The sequence below is a fragment of the Stegostoma tigrinum genome, chromosome X (genome assembly GCF_030684315.1).
Source record: "Stegostoma tigrinum isolate sSteTig4 chromosome X, sSteTig4.hap1, whole genome shotgun sequence".
In the NCBI taxonomy this organism is placed as follows: Eukaryota; Metazoa; Chordata; class Chondrichthyes; order Orectolobiformes; family Stegostomatidae; genus Stegostoma; species Stegostoma tigrinum.
This window is the reverse complement of record NC_081404.1, coordinates 17,132,352-17,159,074: the sequence shown is the minus strand read 5'-3', so window position 1 is coordinate 17,159,074 and position 26,723 is coordinate 17,132,352. Positions and strand designations below refer to the sequence as shown.

General features: G+C 47.6%; 1 protein-coding gene across 1 annotated transcript; it reads right to left on the bottom strand.

Annotated features, from left to right (window-relative positions):
• rdh5 (retinol dehydrogenase 5 (11-cis/9-cis)) lies at positions 1-26,723 on the bottom strand. The gene is made up of 5 exons (XM_048523531.2): positions 26,555-26,723; positions 7,534-7,864; positions 5,651-5,909; positions 3,760-3,923; positions 1-3,038 (listed from the first exon to the last, which is right to left on the bottom strand). The coding sequence occupies exons 2-5, from the start codon at positions 7,844-7,846 to the stop codon at positions 2,815-2,817; spliced, it is 960 nt and encodes a 319-aa protein (XP_048379488.1). The 5' UTR covers positions 7,847-7,864; positions 26,555-26,723; the 3' UTR covers positions 1-2,814.

Sequence of the window (26,723 nt, the reverse complement as noted above, 5' to 3'; positions counted from 1 at the left end):
AAGTGTTAGAAAATTTATTGCACCATCTATGTATTTCCACCTTGATTCAAATAATGTTAGTTGAAATAATTCATGACAACCTGGAAGATATAACCCACAGGTGTGGAGCTGGGCACCCTCCAGCACTTTGCCAGTTTCAGAATGACTCCTGCCTGAGGTTAGACAGTTGGCATTGACGGCCTATTCGATGGTAGGGATTTCTGAGCAATCCTGAGATGTGAGCTCAGGCTGACTGGATGTGTGGCCTCCCCTGGCAGTTTATCTTTCTCCCTCCCAAGCCAGCTTGATGATGTTCATTATCCTGCCTGTGCTATCAACCAATTCCCCACAGCCTAGAGATTTAATCCTGGGCACTTCCTCAAAACAAAGGCTCATCCCAGAGCACTGTCGAGGAAGCTAGCAGTTATTTCCAAACAAGTTTGTGATATGAACTCAAAATTATACAATATAAAACGGGGGTACGATTCTAAAGGGGGTGCAGGAGCAGAGGAAGCTGGGTGTATCTGTGCACAGATCATTGAAGGGGCCAGGAGAGGTGGAGAGAGCAGTGAATAAAGCACACAGTGCCCGCAGCTTCATTAATTGGGACACAGAGTACAGGAGCAGGGAGGTGATGCTGAACTTGTACAAGACACTTGTTAGAGCTCAGCTGGAGGGCTGTGTACAGCTGTGGGCCCCACATTATGGGCAAGATGTGAGCGCATTGGAGAGAGCGCAGAAGGGATTTACAAGAATGGTTCCCGGAATGAGAAACGTCAGCGAGGAGGATGGATTGAAGAAGTTGGGAATGTTCTCCTTGGAGAGAAGAAGGCTGAGAGGGAGATCTGTTCGAGGTTTTCAACATCATGAGCGGGGGCTGGACAGAGTAAACAGGGAGAAGCTGTTCCCACATGTAAAAGGAACTAGAACGAGAGGGGAGTGGATTGAAAGTGATGAAGCGAGGGGGATGTGAGGAGAAACATTCTCACCCAGCGAGTAGTTAGGGTGTGGAATGCACTGCCTGGAAATGTGGGGGAGGCAGGTTCCATTGGGGCATTCAAGAGAGGCATTGGATGGTTATTGGGACAGAAATGGGGCGCAGGGATACGGGGAAAAGGCAGGAGATTGGCACGAGGGGATTTGCTTGCATCTGCACCGAAACAATTATGTGATTCTTTGAAGTTTGCTTCACCATTTCCTGCTCAGCCCAGTTTCTTCACTCAACGACTGGAGGCCTGTGACCACCGGTGTCCCACAAGGATCGGTGCTGGGTCCACTGCTTTTCGTCATTTATATAAATGATTTGGATGTGAACATAGGAGGTACAGTTGGTGAGTTTGCAGGTTACAGGCAGTGAAGAAGGTTACCTCAGAGTACAACGGGATCTTGATCAGATGGGCCAATGGGCCGAGGAGTGGCAGATGGAGTTTAATTTAGATAAATGTGAGGTGCTGCTTTTTGGAAAGGCAAATCAGGGCAGGACTTATACATTTAATGGAAATGTCTTGGGGAGTGTTGCTGAACAAAGAGACCTTGGGGTGCAGGTTTATAGTTCCTTGAAAGTGGACTCACAGGTAGACAGGGCGGTGAAGAAGGCATTTGGTACCCCTGCCTTTATTGGTCAGTGCGTTGGGTACAGGAGTTGGGAGGGCATATTGCAGCTGTACAGGACAGTGGTGAGGGCCACTTTTGGAATACAATGTTCTGTTATTTTTCTCCCTGCTCTAGGAAGGATGTTGTGAAACTTGAAAGGGTTCAGAAAAGATTCACAAGGATGTTGCTGGCGTTGGAGGGTTTGAGCTATGGGGAGGGGCTGAATAGGCTGGGGCTGTTTTCCCTGGAATGTCAGAGGCTGAGGGGTGACCTTATAGAGGTTTATAAAATCATGAGGGGCATGGATAGGGTGAATAGACAAGGTATTTTCCCCAGGGTAGGGGAGTCCAGAACTAGAGGGACATAGGTTTAAGGTGAGAGGGGAAAGATTTAAAAGGGGCCTGAGGGGTAACTTTTTCACACAGCAGTTGGTGTGTGTATGGAATGAGCTGCCAGAGGAAGTGGTGGAGGCTGGTACAGTTACAACATTTAAAAGGCATCTGGATGGGGACATGAATAGGAAGGGTTTGGAGGGATATGGGCCAAATGCTGGCAAATGGGACTAGATTAATTTAGAATATCTGGTCGGCATGGACGCGTTGGACCGAAGGGTCTGTTTCTGTGCTGTACAGCTCTGTGACACTGGATTAGTAATCCAGACACTTCGGCTAATGCTCTGGGTCATGCCCTCAAATGCCACCACAGTGGCTGGAGGTATTTCAATTCAAATCCCAAGCAAAAATAATTCAAAGCTATTTATCATTACTCACATGACCATTAACTGTCTAAAACCTGCGTGGGTCGTTCATGACCTTATCCAATGGGGCCAATGTCTGACTCCAGGCCCACAGAAATATAGCTGGCTTTCAACTTCCTTCTGAAATGGCTGAGCAAGTCAGTGAGCTCGAGGACAGCTAGGGAGGGTCAGAAATACGCCAGTCCCTTTCCACAGAAGGATTTCAAAAGAATCAGATCTATCCATTTTCAGCCCTGACCTCAATGAATGGGCCGATTGCTTTCCATCTGTCCCTATGTCTTAGGGTTTTATTTGATTGAGGGTTGCATCTGAAACAGGCAAATGTTCTGGCTGCCCATGGCCACCAGGGATCGAGAGAGGGGGATTGGGTAGTAGGTGGGGTCATTCTGCTTTTGATGGTCATCCCAGCAAAGTAGTGGTCCCTGCCAACCAGCCCCTAGGGTAGTGGTGCACCATTTGCTCCAACGACCGGCCTGCGCATCTGTTTATCGGACACTCTGCGAAGGCTTTGGCACTAGGAGACTGAGCAGGAAGTCGCTGAGAACCGTTGGCATGTAGGAGAGGGGGATCCAGAAGAGCTTGGCATCCCATCCAGCGGCATAGCGTGTGCGAGGGTGGTTGGCAGTTAGAGCATGCTCCATGCAATTGGTGACTTTGGACAGGTCGCCATCGCATAGCGCATTAATGGAAAACCGCTGGGACTTCACATCTGCAAAGGAAAGGAAACGGGCTTGGATAGACTCTACCTCACACCTACCCGAAGATACTCAATGATCATAAAATAACCATCCCCTTGTTTCTTTGTGAAACCCCTCCCCCTATCCCGGTGCCGATGAGAGACATTTGTTCTGAGGTAGGCTGCGACAATGAGCTCCCCTCACTCTAAATGAACTCAAATCTGTGGAAAACAAACAGTGATGGCATGAGGAGACCAAAATTCTGTTCATCCCTTCATGGGCTACAGCAATAAGAACCACCAACCCGAGACAGATGCTCTCAGCCACACAAACTTGGGGATGGGGGCAGTCCATCCAGCCGCCAAGGTGCCACAGTTGACAAGGAAGGCTGGATGGACTGCCCCCATCCCCAAGACTTGACTCACATTCAGTCCCCACATTGGCTCACCTTAACCCCAGGGGCAACAGCTGGCCTCACTCCTCAAGCGTGGGCATCCAAGATTGTGCATAAGAGAAAAGTAAAGGATAGGATGTTCAATCCTACGATACTAACCTAGAACATGAAAAGAATACCAAGCCCCTTTGTAACTCAGTGTCATTTTGTGCTCACCCCCGGGAGGTGGCCTATCTCCAACAGGAGGATCTCCTCTCTCATGCCAGCTGCTGAACTTCACTCAACTCCTGAAGAGGATCCTGACACTCAGGGTCAGAGCACAGTTGGTACGGTCAGGCTGAACTATGGAAGTCACTTACACTTTGCCAAGTAATTCTGCCCGTAACTCTCGCGGACTTCAGGAGACAGTCTGTCCCACAGACGCTGCAAGTCATTTTCGATGCCTTCCAGGTTTGTCACGGCTGTCTTGAAGAAGCCAGGCTCAATGATGCAGATGTGGACACCAAAGTGACGCATGTCCCGTCTAAGGCAACAAAAAAAAACAAGACAATGGAAATGTAGGTGATCAGGAAAGCTCATAGAATATAGTATTGTGAGGGAATTGAATGCAAGAGTAGGGAGGTTACGCTTCAGTTATACAGGACCACATCTGGAATAGTGTACAGTAGTGGACACTGTATGTACAGAGGGGCATTAAAGTGTTTGAAGCAGTTCAGAGAAGATTTACTAGACTGATACCCGGTACAAGCAGATTATGAGAAAAGGCTGGGCCTGTATCCTCTGGAGTTTAGACGAGTCAGAGGGGACTGAATTGAAACACATAAAACCCTGAGGGGACTTGACCGGGTGGATGTGGAAAAGGATGGTTCCTCCTGTGGGAGAATCTAGAACTGGGGGTCATCGTTTAAAAATGAGGGGCTGCCCATTTAAGACAGGGATGAGGAAATGTTTTTTTGCTCTCTCCCACGGGGAGGTTCTGAAACTGACCATATCCTTTTAACTAAACATACACACTTTTGAACAGCTGCTTGCATCTACATAGCGCCTTTAAATGCAGTGCAAAAGTTCCAAGATGCTTCGCGTTCTGGGAGATCGGGTCAGGTGGCAGACAGGTCTGTTTCCAGGGGCGACTCAGAGGGGGAAGGTTTTTATGGGAGGGCATTCTGGAGCTGAGAGTCCCCACCAGCTGAAGGCGTGGCCATGGGCAGGGGAGTGATAAACACCAGGGAGCACCCAAGAGGTGCAGTCCTCACCCAAAATTTTTACCCTGGCACTTCGCTCGGTGCTGCAGTGTCGGCCAGACATTGTGTTCGATTCACCCAAGAGGAACTTAAGAATGCTACGTTCCAACATAGCTGTGAGAGAGCTACCAACTGGACCTTGACAGACACCATCCAAATGGAGGGAATCTAGTGACAACGGCCTTGCAATGATCAGCAATAATGGGTAAAATATTTTAAACATTTTTATTCATTCATGGTGTCACTAGTGTTTACTGTCCATCCCTAATTTCCCAGGGGGCAGTTAAGAGTCAACCACATTGCTGTGAGTCTGGAGTCACATGTCGGCCCAGACCAGGTAAGGATGGCAGTTTCCTTCCCAAAACATGACATTAGTGAACCAAGATAATAAAATGTGAGGCTGGATGAACACAGCAGGCCAAGCAGCATCTCAGGAGCACAAAAGCTGACGTTTCGGGCCTAGACCCTTCATCAGAGATCATCTCTGATGAAGGGTCTAGGCCCGAAACGTCAGCTTTTGTGCTCCTGAGATGCTGCTTGGCCTGCTGTGTTCATCCAGCCTCACATTTTATTATCTTGGAATCTCCAGCATCTGCAGTTCCCATTATCTCTGATACTACATTAGTGAACCAGATGGTTTTTTGTTTACAACAACGGACACCTTTAGCCTAGCATTTTTCTCAATTCCAGATTGCTACTGAATCAAGATGCCACCAACCACCCCAGTGGGATTTGAACCCAGTCCTGAGAACATTAGCCCGGGGTTCTGAATTCCTAGCCCAATGACATTACTGCTGCGCCACAGCCTAAATAAACCCGAAAGCCAGCTGTTGAGACAAATTTCTCACTTGTCGACAAGGACTACTCAGAATGAGACAGGTCAGAGTGCTTTTGGGCTGAAATGCAAGGACCATTTCTGCTTGCTTGGGGTGACTTACAAATGACAGGTATGCAAAACCTTTCTGCTCTGACTGTGCAAACAGCAATGAACAGGAATGGAAAAGCTCACCTCAGGCTGTCAGAAAAAGACTCCACCCCACATTTGGAGAGGCAGTAGCCACCACCTATAAGCGATATCCTCCCCAGAATACTAGCCACATTCACGACCCGGCCCCTGGCCTTCTTAACCAATGGGAGAAAGGTCAGCGTCACCTCCATCAATCCAATCAAATTCACATTCAGCACTTTCAAATAATCGTCCATCTTCATCCATTCTGTTGGGCCAATGGGAATGGCTCTCCCTGCATTGTTGACCAAGCCCCAGAGTCCTGTCAGGGAAACAGGTCAACAGTGTGAGGAAATTGCCGGATTTGCAAGTGTAATGGAAGCAAAACAGTGAGGGCATTAGCGTTCTGAATTACAAAACAGAAACCGCTGGAGAAACTCAGTAGGTCTGGCAGAAGAGAGAAAAATGAGAGTTAACCTTTGAAATTCAATATAACTTATTCAGAACTGAAATGCTGAGGAAGGATTGTTTTAGACTTGAAATGTTGACACTATTTCTCTCTCGCTGCCAGGCCTATTGAGTTTCTCCAGTAATTTCAAATTTTGCAAATGTGCTTATAGAGTCATAGAGCTGTGTAGCATGGAAACAGACCCTTCAGTCCAACTTGTCCATGCTGACCAGATATCCTAAATAAATCCAGCCCCATTTGCCAGCATTTGGCCCATATCCCTCTAAACTCTTCCTATTCATGTCCCCATCCAGATGCCTTTTAAATGTTGTAATTGCACCAGCCCCCACCACTTCCTCTGGCAGCTCATTCCATACACGCACCACCCTCTGTGTGAGAAGTTGCTCCTTAGGTCTGTTTTAAATCTTTCCTCTGTCACCTTAAACCTATGCCCCTCTAGTTTTGGACTCCCTCACAGCAGGGAAAAGGCCTTCTCTATTCACCCTATCCATGCCCTTCATGATTTTATAAACCTCTATAAGGTCACCCCTCAGCCTCCGACATTACAGGGAAAATAGCTCCAGCCTATTCAGCCTCTCCCTAGAGCTTACAACCTCCAACCTCAGCAACATCCTTGTAATTTTTTTCTGAACCCTTTCAAGTTTCACAACATCCTTCCTACAGCAGGGAGACCAGAATTGTACACAATACTCCAAAAGTGGCCTCACCAATGACCTGTACAGCTGCAATATGCCCTCCCAACTCCTGTACTCAATGCACTGACCAATAATGCCAAGCATACTAAACACCACCTTCACTATCCTGTCTCCCTCTGACTCCACTTTGAAGGAATTATGTACCTTCACCCCAGCTCTCTTTGTTCGGTGACACTCCCCTGGCCCTTACCATTAAGTGTGTAAGTACTGCCCTGATTTGCCTTTCCAAAAAGCAGCACCTCACATTTATCTAAATTAAACTCCATCTGCCACTCCTCGGCCCATTGGCCCATCTGATAAAGATCCCGTTGTACTCTGGGGTAACCTTCTTCACTGCCCAGTAACCTCCAATTTCAGTGTAACCTGCAAACTTACTAACCGTACCTCTTATGCTCACATCCAAATCATTTATATAAATGACGAAAAGCAGTGGACCCAGCACCGATCCTTGTGGCACACCGGTGGTCACAGGCCTCCAGTCTGAAAGGCAACCCTCCACCACTGCCCTCTGTCTTTTACCTTTGAGTCAGTTCTGTATCCAAATGGCTAGTTCTCCCTGTATTCCGTGTGATCTAACCTTCCTCTACCATAAGTCAAACGCCTTACTGAAGCCCACATAGATCATGTCTGTTTGGTCTGTGCCACATGACCTGCCGCACCTGCAGCATCATGGTCTATTAATGGTGATAGCAACGCAAGAACTGAACTGGCTTTGTCATTCGCCACCCCTGTGTTAAAGGAACAAGAAATGAACGAGGTCAGCGCATTACGCTCACGGCTACCTTTCTCTCCCACCTCTGCCTGGACCCAATCCGCTGCCTTCCTTATGCTGCTGCAGTCAGTCACATCCAGGAGGATAGCTTTCAGTCTGGATGAGCTGTTCCTCTGTAGGCCGTCCACTCCTTTTTGGGTCAGGCAGCCAGCAAGGACCCGGAATCCTTGCCGCTCCAGTTGCTTCGCCAGGAGGTTGCCAAAGCCCGTGTCGCACCCGGTGATAAATACAAACTTGTCTTTCACATCTCCGATTTGCTGACGGTCTCTGATTAGCCACCAAACGGCAAGCAGAGCAGCAGCAGTGAGGAGGTACACCCACATGGAGTCTGTTTGGAGGAGCTGAGGGGAAAAGAACCAATAATAATGAGTGAGGCTTCGCTCGCCAGTTCACAACACTGGTTGGCAAGGGGTTGCCATTCTGAGGCGAATGGAAGGAGGGGATTTGAGGGTCATTCTTTTCACCCAGAGGCTGGTGGGGTCTGAAATGTGCTGCCTGGGGAGGGTAGTTGAGGTGGGAAACCACAGAACCTTTCAAAAGCACTTGAATGAGCATGTGAAGTGTCAATATTCACTTGAATATCCAAGGCCTAGTGCAGGAGGTGGGACTAGTGTAGATTGAGAGTTGTTTTTGTTGGTGCAGACTGGATGGGCAGAGTGGCCTCTTCTGTACTACATGATTCTATCATCCTTCTCTTTTTCCATGGAATGTGGGCTCCATATAATCTGCCCCAAATGACTTAATTGGCAAATACAGTCCTCAATGTTACCAATGAGTCAACCAGAACAGCAAGGTCCCCAGTTTGAGAAAGCAGGACCTGCCAATGCTGGAGAATCCGAGATAACACGGTGTTGAGCTGGAGGAACACAGCAGGCCAGGCAGCATCAGAGGGGCAGGAAAGCTGGCGTTTTTGGGCCTAGACCTTTCATCAGAGAGGATGAAGGGTCTAGGCCCGAAACGTCAGCTTTTGTGCTCCTGAGATGCTGCTTGGCCTGTTGTGTTCATCCAGCTTCACATTTTATTATCTCGGATTCTCCAGCATCTGCAGTTCCCATTATCTCTGATTTCAGGCCTGGATCCTTCTTCAGAAAATTATCCAGACCCGAAACGTCAGCTTTCCTGCTCCTCTGATGCTGCTTGGCCTGCTGTGTTCCTCCAGTGCTACACCTTGTTATCTCAAGGTCCCTAGTCTGATCCCTGCTCTGCCACAAGAAGGGCAAGGCTGTGTCCAGTGTGGGAAGGCAAGCAAAGTCATTTGCATCTATTGTGATGACAGTTTACAAAATCACTTCAATATACTTCAAAGGGGGCTGGCAAGCAGAAACATTGTCAAAGCAGAGTCCAGCGTAGATGGTCAAGATGCACTGCCTGCTATTCCCTGTTTTACTTGGGAAGGCAGTGGTTGGTAACGTTACTGGCCTGGTGCTCCAGATCGCCGAAAGTGACACAATGGCTAGCACTGCTGCCGCGTAAAGCCAGCGACCAGGGTTTGATCCCACTCTCGGGCAACTGTCTGTGTGGTGTTTATGTATTCAACCCCATGTCTGTGTGGAGTTTGTGTATTCTCCCCGTGTCTGTGTGGAGTTTGTGTATTCTCCTCGTGTCTGTGTGGAGTTTGTGTATTCTCCCCGTGTCCGTGTGGAGTTTGTGTATTCTCCTCGTGTCCGTGTGGAGTTTGTGTATTCTCCCCGTGTCTGTGTGGAGTTTGTGTATTCTCCCCGTGTCTGTGTGGAGTTTGTGTATTCTCCTTGTGTCTGTGTGGAGTTTGTGTATTCTCCTTTTGTCTGTGTGGAGTTTGTGTATTCTCCCCGTGTATGTGTGGAGTTTGTGTATTCTCCCCGTGTCCGTGTGGAGTTTGTGTATTCTCCCCGTGTCCGTGTGGAGTTTGTGTATTCTCCCCGTGTCCGTGTGGAGTTTGTGTATTCTCCTCGTGTCTGTGTGGAGTTTGTGTATTCTCCCGGTGTCTGTGTGGAGTTTGTGTATTCTCCCCGTGTCTGTGTGGAGTTTGTGTATTCTTCCCGTGTCTGTGTGGAGTTTGTGTATTCTCCCCGTGTATGTGTGGAGTTTGTGTATTCTCCCCGTGTATGTGTGGAGTTTGTGTATTCTCCCGGTGTCTGTGTGGAGTTTGTGTATTCTCCCCGTGTCCGTGTGGAGTTTGTGTATTCTCCTCGTGTCTGTGTGGAGTTTGTGTATTCTCCCCGTGTCTGTGTGGAGTTTGTGTATTCTCCCGGTGTCTGTGTGGAGTTTGTGTATTCTCCCCGTGTCTGTGTGGAGTTTGTGTATTCTTCCCGTGTCTGTGTGGAGTTTGTGTATTCTCCCCGTGTATGTGTGGAGTTTGTGTATTCTCCCCGTGTATGTGTGGAGTTTGTGTATTCTCCCGGTGTCTGTGTGGAGTTTGTGTATTCTCCCCGTGTCTGTGTGGAGTTTGTGTATTCTCCTCGTGTCTGTGTGGAGTTTGTGTATTCTCCCCGTGTCTGTGTGGAGTTTGTGTATTCTCCCGGTGTCTGTGTGGAGTTTGTGTATTCTCCCCGTGTCTGTGTGGAGTTTGTGTATTCTCCTCGTGTCTGTGTGGAGTTTGTGTATTCTCCCCGTGTCTGTGTGGAGTTTCCTACCACAGTCCAATGATGTGCAGGTTAGGGTGGATTGGCCGTGGGAAATTGCCCACAGTGCCCAGGGATGTGCAGGCTAGGTGCAGGCATGGGAAACACAGGGATTGTGTGGGTCTGGGTGGGATGCCCTTCCGAGGGTTGGTGTGGATTTGATGGGCCAAATGGCCTATTTCCACATTGCAGGGGGTTCTATGATGATTCTAATAACCTGGGGGACTTGGATTCAAATACGCTACAGCAGACGATGAAATGCACATTGAGGAGCTGTCAGTTGCTATAAAAACACATCTGGTTTATTCATGTGCTTCAGGGAAGGAAATGCTTATGTGTGACTCCAGACCCACAGTGATGTGGTTGATTCTTAAAATGCCCCCTTGGCAAATAGGGATGGGCAATAAATGCTGGCCTAGCCAGTGATGCCAACGTCTCATAAACAGTTTTTATTAAAAAAACACAAGGTACTTCCTTTCTGTTTCAGTGACCAATTTAAGACTGTACAGCTGTTTCATTGAGCTGTGATTAAGATCCAGTGTGAATAAGGCAGAAGTGACAGGAAATGGGAGACAGGACATTCTTGTCTTGTTTAAATGCAGCTTCCCATATTGAGGCGAGGAGATCCAGCATAGAGTGAAAGTAACGGCAAAAGTTAACCAGACAAAAAAATAGAAGAGGTTCTGTATAAAGCCACCCTGGTGCCCATCCATCTAACTGTCACCTAGAGATGAAGTCCTACCTTACAAACTTCATACTCAAGTTTCTTGGAGAAACAATAGAAAACAACAAAGATCACAATTTTGATTGAATTTGATTCAATTTAGTATTGTACTCAGGTACAGTGAAAAGTGTTGTTTTACTTGCTTTACAGGCAGACAGATGCATCAGGGTAACAGAACAGAACGCAGGATACAGTGTTATAGCTGCTGAGAAAGTGCAGAGAGAAAGATCAACATTAACATCAAAGAGGTCCATTCAAAAGTTTTATAATAGCACTGAAGAAGCTGTTCTTGAATCTGTTCGTACGTGTGTGCAAAATAGAATGTATCAAGACAACACCAGAGGCCTGAACAACAGTGAAAACGTGGAACGGTTATCTGATAGTCGTCCGCCAAAAGTGATTTAAAATTAGTTTAAAACATGTGTCCAGTATTTCAAGAGATAATGGGAACTGCAGATGCTGGAGAATCCAAGATAACAAAATGTGGAGCTGGATGAACACAGCAGGCCAAGCAGCATCTTAGGAGCACAAAAGCTGACGTTTCGGGCCTAGACCCTTCATCCTTTCTGATGAAGGGTCTAGGCCCGAAACGTCAGCTTTTGTGCTCCTAAGATGCTGCTTGGCCTGCTGTGTTCATCCAGCTCCACACTTTGTTGTCTTGTATTTCAAGCTTTTGTTCTTGGATTTTGAAACAGAGGAAGCTCACTATCTCATTGGAATAATGGTTAACATCCAGCTTTGTCACTCAGACTCCAGTCCTGTGAGCAGCTCTCACTATTTTTCAGCCTTTTACTGCACAGAGCTTGCCTCCATGGGAGGATCACTCTCTAGATTGTAAGGAGCTCATGTTTTACTAATCTCTTTCTACGCAAGATTCTCAGCTGACTTGCAATGTTCCAGCATTTACAGGGAGAGGCTAAGTTTGCCTGTCGGTTATCGGGGCCTGATAAATTCCTAGGCTTTCCTTTGGTGCATTTCATGTGACCCTGGAACATACCGCAGCGCATGATCAGATTTGGTCACATGTAATATACTGAAGATTGCACCTGGATTCCAGAAAGAATTAAGTCAAGGGTTTAAGGACCACAACATCCCCCCACCGGCAGTGGTCAAGAACGCCCTCAACCGTGTCTCCCGCATTTCCCGCAACTCATCCCTCACACCCCGTCCCCGCAATAACCGCCAAGAGAGAATCCCCCTCATCCTCACACACCACCCCACCAACCTCCGGATCCAACGCATCACCCTCCGACACTTCCGCCATCTACAATCCGATCCCACCACCCAAGACATTTTTCCCTCCCCACCCTTATCTGCCTTACGGAGGGACCACTCTCTCCGTGACTCCCTTGTCTGCTCTACACGCCCCTCTAACCCCACCACCCCTGGCACTTCTCCCTGCAACCACAGGAAGTGCTACACCTGCCCCCACACCTCCCCCTTCACCCCCATCCCAGGCCTTAAGAAGGCTTTCCACATCAAGCAGATGTTCACCTGCACATCTGCCAATGTGGTATACTGTATCTGCTGTTCCTGTTGTGTGGCCTCCTCTACATTGGGGAAACCAAGCGGAGGCTTGGGGACCGCTTTGCAGAACACCTCCGCTTGGTTCGCAATAAACAACTGCACCTCCCAGTCACAAACCATTTCCACTCCCCCTCCCATTCCTCAGACGACATGTCCATCATGGGCCTCCTGCAGTGCCACAATGATGCCACCCGAAGGTTGCAGGAACAGCAACTCATATGCTGCTTGGGAACCCTGCAGCCCAATGGTATCAGTATGGACTTCACAAATTTCAAAATCTCCCGTCCCACCTCTGCAACCCAAAACCAGCTCAGCCCGCCCCCGCCTCCCTAACCTGTCCTTCCTCACACCTAGACCCTCCTCCCACCTCAAGCCCCACCTCCATTCCCTACCTACTAACCTCATCCCGCCCCCTTGACCTGTCTGTCCTCCCTGGACTGACCTATCCCCTCCCTACCTCCCCACCTACACTCACCTCTACTGGCTCCATCCTCGCCCCTTTCACTTGTCTGTCTCCTCTCCACCTATCTTCTCCTCTGTCCATCTTCTATCCGCTTCCCCCTCTCTCCCTATTTATTTCAGAACACCTTTCCCCTCCCCCATTTCCGAAGAAGGTTCTGGGCCTGAAACGTCAGCCTTCCTGCTCCTCTGATGCTGCTTGGCCTGCTGTGTTCATCCAGCTCTACACCTTGTTATCTCTAAGTGAAGGGTGTAGTGCTTGTGAATAGGCAGGAGACTTTTTACTGCCAATTTTCTGCCAATGAGGTACTGGGTCACACCAGCCACTAGCTCAGTGTAACACGGGCAAGATGGACAGGGTTGAGGAGGATTTTTCTCTGAGAGGGTCATTAATCTGTGGAATTCTTTTCCCCAGACAGCGATGGGAGCTGAGTCATTGAATATTTTCATGGCACTGTTAGATAGAGTTTTGATCAATGAGGGAGTTAATGTTAACGGTGTTGAGGTCACAGACAGGTCAGCCATGATTTTATTAAATGGCAGACAGGCTCAAGGGGCTGAATGGCCTACTCCTGCTCCTAATTCATGTTCCTATGGAGACCATGCAGCACCCCCCTTGATCACCCAGTCATACTATCATGGCGTATTTCCTCCTATTGAATATGGGACAAGGAATGGGTAAAATCTACGCGTATCATTGCAAACCCTGGGAGATGCGCCGTTTCTCTGCCGCACCTATGAAGAGTGACTTTAAAAAAAGCCCTCAGCCAATTTCAGGAGAAAAGAAAATCCCGGGAAATTCCTTTCCTGAAGCAAGGCAAGTTCCAGGAAATTGTAACGACCACGCAGTTCACTGAGCAACAAAGTAACGACCTCAGCCAGCTCCAGAAGAAGCCTGAGCTCAGTCTTAAATTGGTACTACAAGTGTGCATCAAATAAAAAATCACCCACCTGGGTTAGCTGACAACCGAATGCAATGTTTTTTGAGTTTCAGAGCAAAGAAAATCCTCCCATCATTGAACCTGGTTCTATGGCTTATGTGGTTTCTCTTCAACTTATCAACTTCATATCAAAATGTATGCAATTTCAATCATTTGTTCACGCACCCCTGTATCATTTTAAACATGTAACCAAGTTTGTCCAAAGTCCTAAGCCCCAGACCCTCAACCTATTATAATAGCTAAGTGCTCTTAGCTTAGCCCTTACTAGGGCCTGCATAGCTTCCACTATGTAAGGGGCCAAAACTGGACACTGTATTTTAAATGGGGCTCAACCAAGGCATTGTTCAGGGTTGCCAAGGTTCTTATCACTGATCATGAGCCTTCAGAGATCAATGCACTATTTCATTCAAGTCCAGCACAACATACATATATGCTTGGCACTAGCCCTACCAATGAGCACCATGCTTTATTTATCAATGTTATGTGATCCACCTGATGTGGGCTCATTTCCCCATCGTATCTAGCTCAGGTTGTGATCTTTCCTTTTCAGGAAGGCTTCTGAAACCAGTGCAGATTGTAAGGTGTTTGTCACCAATGTCCATGCTACTAATACAAATCCTGAACAGTAACAATCCAATGAGGATGTGACCCCCAATTCCAACACAAGACCTGCCAAACACTCCCACAGCACTCTCTATGATATGGCAATCTACTGTGAGGTACATACCTTATCGAAAGCATTCGACAGTAAAAATGTACAAGGTAGGAGCAAATCCCTGCAGATGCTGGAATGTGCGCTGAAAGCAAGAAATTGCTGGACATCACAGGGGGTCAGGCAGAATCCATGGAGAGAAAGCAAGCTAATGTTTCGAGTCTAGTCTTGAAATGTTACCTTGTTCTCTCCCCACAGGTGCTGCCTGACCCGCTGAGATCTCCAGTACTTTATGTTTGCAGTAAAAATACACAATGCTGACTGGGTTACTTTTATTCATCAACTTGGTGATCTCTGTAAAAGTTCTACCAGATTAATAAGCCCTGACCTTCTTATCTAGAAGTTATGTCTGACTCTCTTTAGTCTGTCAATGTCGTTACCATCTGAAAAATCCTGCCAAGCAGAATTCCTGCAATTGACATTAAACAAGAGAGTCTTTCATTTTCTGACTTATTGTCTTTTTAGAACATTGTGCAACACTAATTTCCTTCCAGCGATGGCCTCTAGATGCAAACGATGGAGTAGAGTTTGCACATCTTTCAGTACGCTCGGGGAAATGCTGTCTCAGTCAGCAGCTCAATCTGCTTTAGGAACTCTTAATCTTTTCAAGGAAATTCTCCTTCAACGTTAATAACCACAGTGTGAAATGCTCACTCCATTAGTGGCAACTGAGCACAGTCTACAGGAGTAAGGATTGCTTCAAACCTCCACCAATGTTCTGAAAGTCCATCGCATGCTGCCCTGAGAAATGCTTTAGTCCCCTTATGTGGTCCATTAACTGCTGGGTGGTTGGTTAGCTCAGTTGGCTGGATGACTGGTCTGTAACACAGAGAGGCACCAACAACATGGGTTTGATTCTTATGACCAGCTGGGGTTACTGTGAAGGGCTCTCCTTCTCAATTGCTTCAGCCGCTGCCACCCCCCCACCCCCCGCTTGCCTGAGGTGACCCTCAAGTTAAACCACCACCATTTGTAAAGTCATATGAAACAGCCCCTTCTTTCCATACTGAACAAATATCCCAAATTAATCCACTCCTACTTCACTTGAAGCCCTTCCTATCCATGTCCCCATCCAGATGCCTTTTAAATGCTGTAACTGTACCAGCCTCCACCACTTCCTCTGGCAGCTCATTCCATACACACATCACCATTTCACCATTTCTCCCACAGTTGCCTTCTGACTGACTTTATGGCAGCTTTAAGATGGGTACAATTCCAATTCTCACGAGTTGTTTTTCTTTAATCTGTCCATGTGCTGCTGCTCATGTTTGAATGGTTCTCACATGTGGCACTTTGGCTTGCTTTTACTCTGGGCCCTTCCTCCAATTTAGGGGCTCAACATGTCAACAACTGAAGTCATTGGCCTAGTCCCGATCAGCCTGAATGACCTGAAACAATAGGCTTAGCCCCAATCAAAATGAGCAGGACCCTGACAAGTCAGCATGAAGCTTCAAAGTTACTCAATTGCTCTGTAAGCTGCAGAGAGCTTTCGCTTGTTTTATAATAGTTGCAGAGAATGCTGGAGACGCTCTGGCAATCTCTGTGGAAAGAGAGAAAGGGACTCTCCTTTGGAACTGAAACTTGTCTAACCTGTTTTATAAAGCATTTCAGAGCAGCTTAGAAACAATTCCTTTCTTGAAACAATGTGTTACTTCAACAAGATTTAGGTGCTGATGTCTAAATTGATAATCGAGAAGTTGCATTAGGATTAACTTCATGGAAACCTTCAGATAAATCCAGAATCACAAGGTGCCTAGAATCTATTGCGATCCCAGGACAAGGAGGTTTAAGGCAAACGAGGATTTGTCATTCAGTCAAGTGCATGGAATGGTGGAAATGCATGTATCGGGACTGTGGTTAAATGACTAAGGTCATACAGCACAGAAACAGACCCTTGGGTCCAACCAGTCCATGCCAACCATGTTCCCAAACCAAACTAGTCCCACTTACTTGCTTTTGGCCCATATCCTACTAACCTTTCCTATTCATGTACCTGTCCAAATTTCTTTTAAATGCTGTAATCATGCCTTTATCTACCACTTCCTCTGGCAGTTCATTCCACACATGAGCCACCCCCTGTGTGTAAAAGTTGTCCCTCAGGTCCCTTTTTAAATCTTTCTCCTCTCACCTCTAGTTCTGAACTCCCCTAGCCTGGGGAAAAGACCTTATCTCTGCTCCTCATGATTTCACAAACCTCTATAAGGTCACCCCTCAGCCTCCTACACTCCAGTGAAAGAAGTCCCAGGCTATTTTTATACCTCAAACCCTTTATCCCAAGCAACATCCTGGTAAATCTCTTCTGCACCCTTTCCAGTTTAATAACATACTTGCTATCGGTAAGGCAACCAGAATGAAGGGAAGCAGGTATTGGTTGGAAAAGGACTGAGCTTGACTGGGTGCAGGGCAGTATAGATGGCAGTGTTGTGAGCATTAGGACTTTCTCATAGTGATGTGGGTTATGTGACTAGAACGAGAACCAATCAGAATATTTCCCAGACGTCGTCTCCAGACCGTCACTGTCCACAATGCTTTCTATTTCTGCTGTTCCACGTTATTTGCATGAGCCGGGCCATTTGGTCGATGGCTCATAGCAGAAAAGCACTTCTCCTTTCCGTCCTGGTTGATTCCACTGGGACCATCAGCTGCCTGGCCCCCAGTTGTCACACAGCTCCTTAGTCTGCGTGCGCTCATAAACTTCTGTTTGCTGTTGCTTAGCTGACCCCATCCAAGCCACTCAATTTAAGCTAAGCCGGAGAAAGCTGATGTGAAAGGGAGCATAAAATGCTCCACATGTTAGCGCTCAGACGCTGTGTTGCAGTTCCCAGTTTAGCTTAGAGTCGCAGTTGCTGCAGAATGAGCGAGGACAATATTTCCATAGGCATTACCCTCCTGCTGTTCTCCAGTAAAGGAGCTGGGCACCTGCATGGAATTGTTGGGAGTTTCCATTCAGCTCCCAAACTGTGCCCAAACTATTCCACCGGCAGCATTCACAAATGGAAAAGGTCTAGGCATTTGGAATTTCTAACCACTTTGTCAAAGGGGTAAGCGATGGCCTAGTGGTATTATCGGTGAACTATTAACCCTGACATGCAGGTAATGTTCTGGAGACCTGGGTTTGAATCCCACCATAGCAGTTGGTGGAATTTGAATCCAACGATAATCTGGAATTAAGAGTCTAACCATGACCATGAAACTATCACCGATTGTCAGGGGAAAACCCATCTGATTCACTAATGTCCTTTAGGGAAGGGAATCTGGCCTATGTGTGACTCCAGTCCCACAGCAATGTGGTTGACCTTTAACTGCCCCTTGAGCAATTAGGGACGGACAATAAATGCTGCCCGGCCAACAATGCCCACATCCCATGAATGAATAAAAAAAAATACAGACTGTATGGGAATCAAAGGTTATCGGGGAAAGAGCAGGAGAGGGCGTTAAGGATGATCAGATCACTGTGCGATCTCAGTGAATAGCAGACCAGGCCCAATGGACTGAATGGCCTACTTCTTCTACTATATCTTATGGTCTTACACAGCCAGCAGCGAAACTGCACTGGGCATTCTTGGCATATTCGAGCAGCAAGGAGGCTTTGCAAAAGGTGATGGGCAGCCGAGCCTGGCAGTGAGTGCACAATGGTTGGATTTCTTGTGCTTGAACATCTGGCTGTGATTGGGAGAAAAAACATCCTCCGGCTTTGATCCTGCTGGCCAGACTTTCTCTTGTGCTCTCAGCATTTAACCTGACCTCGCTTCCAGACCACTCTCACAGCTCAGTAAATCTTATTACGCAAGCACTTGCTCAGTGAAAATGGCATTCGCGGAGGATTAGATTTATCTTGTTAATCTTGTTTAAACCCGAGCACATGCAATAAACTATGTAACGCTTGGCAACCAGGCCCCAATTAACACAGAGCACAAGAAAGCATTCTTGTGTGGTGAAGAAAATAAACACAAAGCATCAATAGATTAAAATCTAAATCTGTAATCACTAAAGAATGGGAATGGTCTCATTTTAGAGATCGTGTTGATCCATTTCTATTATAATTAATCAGCCTGGATCATTTTTGACCTTCAGACATTACCTCTTGCTATTTCACATACAGACAACAGCAGGAAATGAAAGGGAAATATCCCTGAAGCTGTCAGTTTAACCAACAATTGAAGCAATTCAGCTTGGATCAGCATAGGCCAGTGAGTGACATTGACTTCGTCTCTGTCCTTTTTGTGGGGGCGAGGGCTATCTTTCTGACAAACCAGTCAAACAGAAACTGACAAAGTGTGACACATGGGCAAACAAATTTTTCCCAGCAAGGTTTTCAACAGTGGCCTGGAGCCAGGGGACGAGTGGACGGGGAGAACAAAAATAAAATCAAACCTTCAGCTCAAGAATTTACCCGTCCATTTCTGATGGCCTTCAACGAAGGAACAGATGCGAACATTCGATTGAAATGTCAAATGTCAACAACTCACTGTGGAGGGAACTCTGCACACTGCCCATTGTTCAACGTCACCGCGTTACTGAAGGTGATGCACTGGCGAGTTTTGAGGGCACTCTGTACAAATTAATGTTTAAACCAGGAAGACCCAAACATTTTCTGAAGAAGGGTCTAGGCCTGAAACATCAGCCTTCCTGCTCCCCTGATGCTGCTTGGCCTGCTGTGTTCATCCAGCTGCACACCTTGTTATCTCAGACCCAAATGTGAGATGGTTGAATGTCAGTAATAGGTGAAATTAGCCAAGTATTAACTTGCCCTGAAGCTTTCAGCAATGTTTGCTAGAATTACTATTTTGCTAAGGCGCAGTGGGGAAAGACCACTGTCTGAGCTCTTCCTGCTGAAGTTAATTGGGGGTCTGTTCAGTTTTTGGGCCCTCCTCGTGCCTTAAACACATGTAAAATATCGTCTTGTATGTGCAGGATATGTCCTCGGTTTGTTTGAATAGAGTCAAACTGCAATGTTTGTTCATTTCCTCGATACGCTACTATACAGAACCAAAGTGCATTTGTGACAACGTATGTATACAAAGATAGCTTTTACAAACAAAGCGTGTTTTTGAAATTAAAAAAAAAATGACATTGTCTTGCCAGGAGAAGTTGTACCTGTTGTTTTGATTGGAAATGCATTGTAATATTTGCCCAACATCGAGCCCAAAGGTGTGCAGGTTAGGTGGATTGGCCATGCTAAAAAAAACTCCCCCCGTAGTGTCCAGGTGAAGTGGGTTACCCACTGTAAAATCCCCACGCAGGGTTACGGGGATAGGGTAGGATGCTCTTCGGAGTGCCTCTGCAGACTCGATGGGCCGAACGGCCTCTTTCTGCACTGTGGAAATTCCACGATTCTATGACTTGGCTTCGGTTGTCAAATGCGCAAGTGATGATGGGCATCGACCGGCTGGATGGTGTGGCATAGTGTACCCGTTATAAATGCCATAATGAGTGGCCAAAGGCAGGAGAAGTTGATGGTGAGAGGTCCATAATGACAACGTTTCCCAGCCAGGTCTATTGCTTCATTGAAAGGTGTGATCCGCAATACTGCCTTCAATGCCAAAAAGGTTACAATGCCTTCTTTAGAGATGCCAAAAGGCGAAGGATAGTGGGGGGGGGGTTGCAATGGAGGGAAGGGCTACAGGCCCGCTGGCTGTGGGTAAACGAGATGCAATAGGTTTTTTTATAGGGAGAAGGACAACATTTCACACAGATTTTCTTTCCCCAGGTCCAGTTTACATTTGGCACCTCAGGAGAAAGCTTACACATGAACTACTCCCATCGAACGGGAGTGTCCCCGCAAAACCACGCCTTTGCTTCTCCTGGAATGGAGGCACACAAGAATGGGGAGCTTGTGTTGTACAGATGTATTTGAAGGTCGGTCTGGTAGCAACCCTATCTCTGGGACAAAAGACTTAGGTTAAAGTTCCAATTGCCCTTGAGGGGTGTTATCACGTGTCTGGATAGCTGATCTAAGGCAGTGCCCCTACCCCTCAACCACAGAGGCCTGGGTTCAAGGCCCACCTGCTCTAGACGTGTGTGATAAGGCTGGTCTGGAAATTTTTAAATTAAAAAGCATTCTTTACAAAGAATTCAGGTTGCTCATGACTACAGATCCTGGAGTGAAGTATGTTTATATCAAAGAAGCAGGCCGTTCGGCCCAACTAGTTCATACTGGTGTTTACACTTTATAAAAACCTTCTCCCACCAAGCATTCACTATTTCTGGTGTGTAGTCACAGGTGTGTTGGCTAACATCAGAACTAATTTGGGCACCAGGACCCACAAGCAGCAAATGCGATAACATCTGGTCAACATCCTGGGGGTTACTATTGACCAGAAACTGAACAAGACTAGCCATATAAATGCAAGAGCAGATCACAGGCTTGGAATTTGGCTTCAAGTAACTCCCCTCCTGACTCCCCAAAGTCTGTTCACTACCTACAAGGCAAAACTGTCAGGAGTGGGATGGAATACTCCCCACTTGCCTGGACAGGGGCAGCCCTAACAACACTCAAGAAATTTGACACCATCCAGGATAAAGCAGCCGCCTGATTGGCTCTGCATCCACAAGCATCCACTCCCTCCCCCACCGACGCTCAGTAGCAACAGTCTGTACCATCTACAAGATGCACTGCAGAAATTCACCAAAGATGCTCAGGCAGCACCTTCCAAACCCACGGCCACTTCCGTCTAGAAGGACAAGGGCAGCCGATACACGCCTCCCCTGCAAGTTCCCCTCCACTCACCGTCCTGACTTGGAAATCTATTAATGCATAAATCTTTCAAGATAGTGACAGAGTATTCGGCTGAACCCAGAGCTTATTCACTCCCATTGGCTTTCTTTCTCTGTTTTTTTCTTCTTTTGCTCTTTTTCTTTTCTTCTATTTTGTTTCTTTACAGCCTGGAGAGCGGCGGGTGAAGGGGGAGGTCTCTCGTGGCAATGCCAGGACAGGCTGAACATAGATTCACAAGCAAGGAGCAGGTCCGTGACTGTCTGCCCCGGCCCAGCCCCACAGGCAAGGCCATTGCTCCTTAATTGGCTTTTCCTGAGTCCGGGAGCCATTAACCAAACTGTGATGAACCTGGTCTTGATTTCATTTTACTTTATCATTATGTATGACTTCTGCCGTTGATGTAGGCCCCATGCTGGGGCGACTTATACCCTTTTCACTGTATTTTTCATGTAAAAGCACACATGACAATAAATTTCTATTATGTTCTATTCTATATCGCCGTTCCTTCAGTGTCTTTGGGTCAAAATCCTGGAATTCCCTCCCTAAGGAATCTTAGTGGGTCTACATAGAGTACATGGACTGCAGCGGTTCAAGAAGGCAGCTCACCCCCACCTTCTCAAGGGGGGCAACTAGGGACGAGGCAATAAATGCTGGGCCCAGCCCCATCCTGTGAAAGAAACTGAAGAGATTAATCTGGGAGAACCACAGGCTTTTCTTCCGATTGTACCGTGGTTTTATAATGCCAGCCGCACATGGGTTAAAGTCACATTCCAATAGAAAGAGGGAAAGTGATTTCAAATAATTTTGGCCTTCTACTTTGGTCTAACCTCCATCGCGTAGGGCATGTAAACCATAGTCTCATGGTTTTTTTTGAAGAGGATTTCAATACCACGGGGTAATTTGGACTGGATGATGTCAATCCATCAGCCATTACACATTCCTCTCAATTGGAATCAATGAATGTAGAAGCATGGAGAACTGTAAAATGGATGGCTGATTTAATATAAGAACAAAGAACTGGGAGCAGGAGTAGGCCATTCAGCCCCTCGAGCCTGCTCCGCCCTTTAACACGACCTCACCTCAGCCTCAATTCCACCTTCCTGCCCGCTCTCCGTAACCCTGCAACCCGTTACTAATTAAAAATATGCCTATCTCCCCCCTCACTCAATGTCCCAGTGTCCACCACAGTCCAGGGGGAGTGAATTCCACAGGTTCACAACCCTTTGACAGAAGTAATTTCTCCTCATCGCTGTTTTAATTCTGCTACCCCTCATCCTAAAACTGTGACCTCTCATTCTGGGATAATTTGGTGTAGAGCTGGATGAACACAGCAGGCCAAGCAGCATCAGAGGAGCAGGAAAGCTGACGTTTCGGGTTGAGAACCTTCTTCAGAAGTGGGGGAGGGGAAGGGAGTTCTAAAATAAATAGGGAGAGAGGGGGGAGGTGGATAGAAGATGGATAGAGGAGAAGATAGATGGAGAGGAGACAGACCAGTCAAAGAGGCGGGGATGGAGCCAGTAAAGGTGAATGTAGGTGGGGAGTTAGGGAGGGGATAGGTCAGTCTGGGGAGGACGGACAGGTCAAGGGGGCGGGATGAGGTTAGTAGGTAGGAAGTGGGGGTGGGGCTTGGGGTGGGAGGAAGGGATAGGTGAGAGGAAGAACAGGTTAGGGAGGCGGGGACAGGCTGGGCTGCTTTTGGGATGCGGTAGGGGAGGGGAGATTTTGAAGCTCGTGACGTCCACATTCATACCATTGGGATTGAACTGTCAACTTCAAGCGAAAAGAGAGATTACATGGAGACAGTAAGAACTGCTGATGCTGGAGGAACACAACAGGTTGGGCAGCATCAGAGGAGCAGGAAAGCTGACGTTTCGGGTCGGGACCCTTCTTCATTTCTGAAACTTCAGTTTTCTTGCTCCTCTGATGCTGCCTGGCCTACAGAGATTACACAAATTCCCAAACATATAGCTTGATCTGAAAGCAAATGGTCCTCAAATCAGCATCCCTGTCCGGAATTCCATTCAGTCCATAATGTCATGAACTTTTGGCATTTTACTGGCATGTGAATTACACTGGCATATTAGGAATTATATTGGGCACAGATTGAAGGTAATTGGCAAAAGAGGAGGAGAAACAGAAAACAACAAATACTGAGATCACAGTGGGTCAGTGCATCCAGGGAGAGACAGCAAGTCAACGTTTCGAATCGAGATCACTCTTCATCAGAGCTGACATGAAGTGTGAAGGGGACAGCATTTATGCAAAAGTTGTGGCGGGGGAGCGTTGGAGTGCTGGGGGAGAAAAGATGCTGATGGTTGATATGAAGTGATGGGAATGTGAGAATGGCAGGACAATGGCGTGTCTGACAGCCAGAGCGGGAAGGACAGACTGTCCCATTGGGGTGTGGGGAGGGGAGAAATGGTGACAGAGAATGGAACAAAGTGATGCTAAAAGAAACGGAAGGAATGGGTTCACAATCTGAAGGTGTTGAACTCAATATTGAGCCCAGAGGGTTGTAAGGTGCTGAGCCTGAAGATGAGATATTGTTCTGTGATAATGGGAACTGCAGATGCTGGAGAATCCAAGATAATAAAATGTGAGGCTGGATGAACACAGCAGGCCCAGCAGCATCTCAGGAGCACAAAAGCTGATGTTTTGGGCCTAGACCCTTCATCAGAGATGGGGATGGGGTGAGGATTCTGGAATAAATAGAGAGAGAGGGGGAGGTTCTTCAAGGACCGAAACTTTCCCCCCACTGTGGTCGAGAACGCCCTTGACCGCGTCTCCCGCATTTCCCGCAACACATCCCTCACACCCCGCCCCCGCCTCAACCGCCCAAAGAGGATCCCCCTCGTTCTCACACACCACCCCACCAACCTCCGGATACAACGCATCATCCTCCGACACTTCCGCCATCTACAATCTGACCCCACCACCCAAGACATTTTTCCATCCCCACCCTTGTCTGCTTTCCGGAGAGACCACACTCTCCGAGACTTCCTTGTTCGCTCCACACTGCCGTCCAACCCCACCACACCCGGCACCTTCCCCTGCAACCGCAGGAAATGCTACACCTGCCCCCACACCTCCTCCCTCACCCCTATCCCAGGCCCCAAGATGACATTCCATATTAAGCAGAGGTTCACCTGCACATCTGCCAATGTGGTATACTGCATCCATTGTACCCGGTGTGGCTTCCTCTACTTTGGGGAAACCAAGCCGAGGCTTGGGGACCGCTTTGCAGAACACCTCTGCTCGGTTCACAATAAACAACTGCATCTCCCAGTCGCAAACCATTTCCACTCCCCCTCCCATTCTTTAGATGACATGTCCATTATGGGCCTCCTGCAGTGCCACAATGATGCCACCCGAAGGTTGCAGGAACAGCTACTCATATTCCGCTTGGGAACCCTGCAGCCCAATGGTATCAAAGTGGACTTCACCAGCTTCAAAATCTCCCCTTCCCCCACTGCATCCCTAAACCAGCCCAGTTCGTCCCCTCCCGCCACTGCACCACACAACCAGCCCAGCTCTTCCCCTCCACTCACTGCATCCCAAAACCAGTCCAACCTGTCTCTGCTTCCCTAACCCGTTCTTCCTCTCACCCATCCCTTCCTCCCACCCCAAGCCGCACCTCCATCTCCTACCTACTAACCTCATCCCACCTCCTTGACCTGTCCGTCTTCCCTGGGCTGACCTATCCCCTCCCCACCTCCCCACCTATACTCTCCTCTCCACCTATCTTCTTTTCTCTCCATCTTCGGTCCGCCTCCCCCTCTCTCCTTATTTATTCCAGAGCCCTCTCCCCATCCCCCTCTCTGATGAAGGGTCTAGGCCCGAAACGTCAGCATTTGTGCTCCTGAGATGCTGCTGGGCCTGCTGTGTTCATCCAGCTCCACACTTTATTGTCATGAGATATTGTTCTTCCAGTTTGTGCTGTGATTCACTGGAGCTGAGGACAGACATGTGGGTGTATGAGCAGGACACTGTGTTAAAATAACCAGCTCTGGAAAGGTCGGGGTGATGCTTGCGTACGGACTGGAAGTGTTAGAGAAAGGGAGAAATGCTTTCTTTTGCCTATGCAACGAGTTGTTTCGCTCTGGAACTGAAAGACTAGTGGAAGTAGAGTCCAAAAGAAAATTGGAGAGAGACGGGGAGGGCGGTGGGGGAGGGGGAAGGGTGGAAGGGAAAGTGTGCGGAGGGTGGTGAAAGAGCTGGGAAGTCAGCCTAACTGGATAGAATCATAGAATCCCTACAGTGTGGAAGCAGGCCATTCGGCCCATTGAGTCTAGGCTGACTCTCTGAAGGGCAATCCACCCAGACCCACCCTCCTACCCTGTCCCTGTAACCCTGCATTTCCCACAGCCAATCTCCTCAGCCTGCACACCCCTGGGCACTACGAGCAATTTATTATGGCCAATCCACCCAACCATTTGTTAATTTCAAAAATATACTTTATTCATAAAAACTATCTTAATGTATGTACATGGTCACATGGCAGTTCAGTTCTGTACAGTAGCATAATTAAGAAAACAAACAAATATTGGAGTTCGAATGTATCCGAACAAACCAAACTTTCCTTTCAGTGTTTATATGCATTTGAGGCCCTGGGACGGTCCGATACCTGAACCGACCCCCGGTTACCTTCAGCAGAAAGATCTCAGACGGTGGTCTTTCCCCACTGCCCCTCGGAGAAAGCTGCCCCGAGCTTTAGTGTGTCCCTCAGCACATGCAGTCCTGGAGCTTGGCATGTGCCAGTCTGCCGCACTCTGTTGGGGTCAACTCCTTGCTCTGGAAAACCGACACGTTTCGGGCAGGCCAAAGAGAGTATTTCACCAAGTTGCTGGCCGTCCAGGTGCAGGTGCAAAGAGACAGCACTGGGGTCTGTGGCACAGGTCTGGGCTGAATGAGCAGATTCTTAGCCTCGACAGCAAGCAGGCCGCTCATTACAGGTGATCCCAAGCTTGAAGGAAGGGAAAACTGTGAAGCAGTTCGGTTTCCCAGTCCTGACAGCCATCCAGGGACCACACCCCACCATCGGCCTCAGCTGCGAGATATATGTGAAGAGCATGTCACATAACAGAGAATTGGTACTGGCTGAGAAAGCACCTTCTTGTTGAGGCATATGTTGCCCTGGTTACTGTCATTACAGAAAGCAAATAAAAACCTGAAACAAACAAAGAAAAACTCATGTTTTGCTTAATTTAGTTAACAAGTCACCCTGACTGAATTGTGAAAACTTTCTGCAGATATCCACCGTGCAGAGTTCATCGGTATCTGTGCCTATAGTTTCAACACAGATTCTGACAATTCTCTTTTGCTCGCGATTAATCATTTTGATTTGATTTACCTGGACAATAAGGAGATGAAGACCGTTTCTGCTCCCCACGTTCTCCTGGTTTCCAGTAGTTTGGAACAATCCTAGCGCCTTTCCTTCCCTAAGTTTTCCACTTTGAATGCAGATAAAGACGAGACAATGTGAAAGCACTTAGCATTTAAGGAAAGCTTACGCAACAGGC

Excerpts from the sequence above, each read along its gene's own strand:
- rdh5 (XM_048523531.2), bottom strand. The coding sequence starts at position 7,846 with ATGTGGGTGTACCTCCTCACTGCTGCTGCTCTGCTTGCCGTTTGGTGG. Across the intron at positions 5,910-7,533 it reads GGCAGAGGTGGGAGAGAAAG|GACTCTGGGGCTTGGTCAAC; the intron begins GTAGCCGTGAGC and ends TTTCCCTGACAG. Across the intron at positions 3,039-3,759 it reads GCAGAATTACTTGGCAAAGT|ATGTGAAGTCCCAGCGGTTT; the intron begins GTAAGTGACTTC and ends TTTCCTTTGCAG.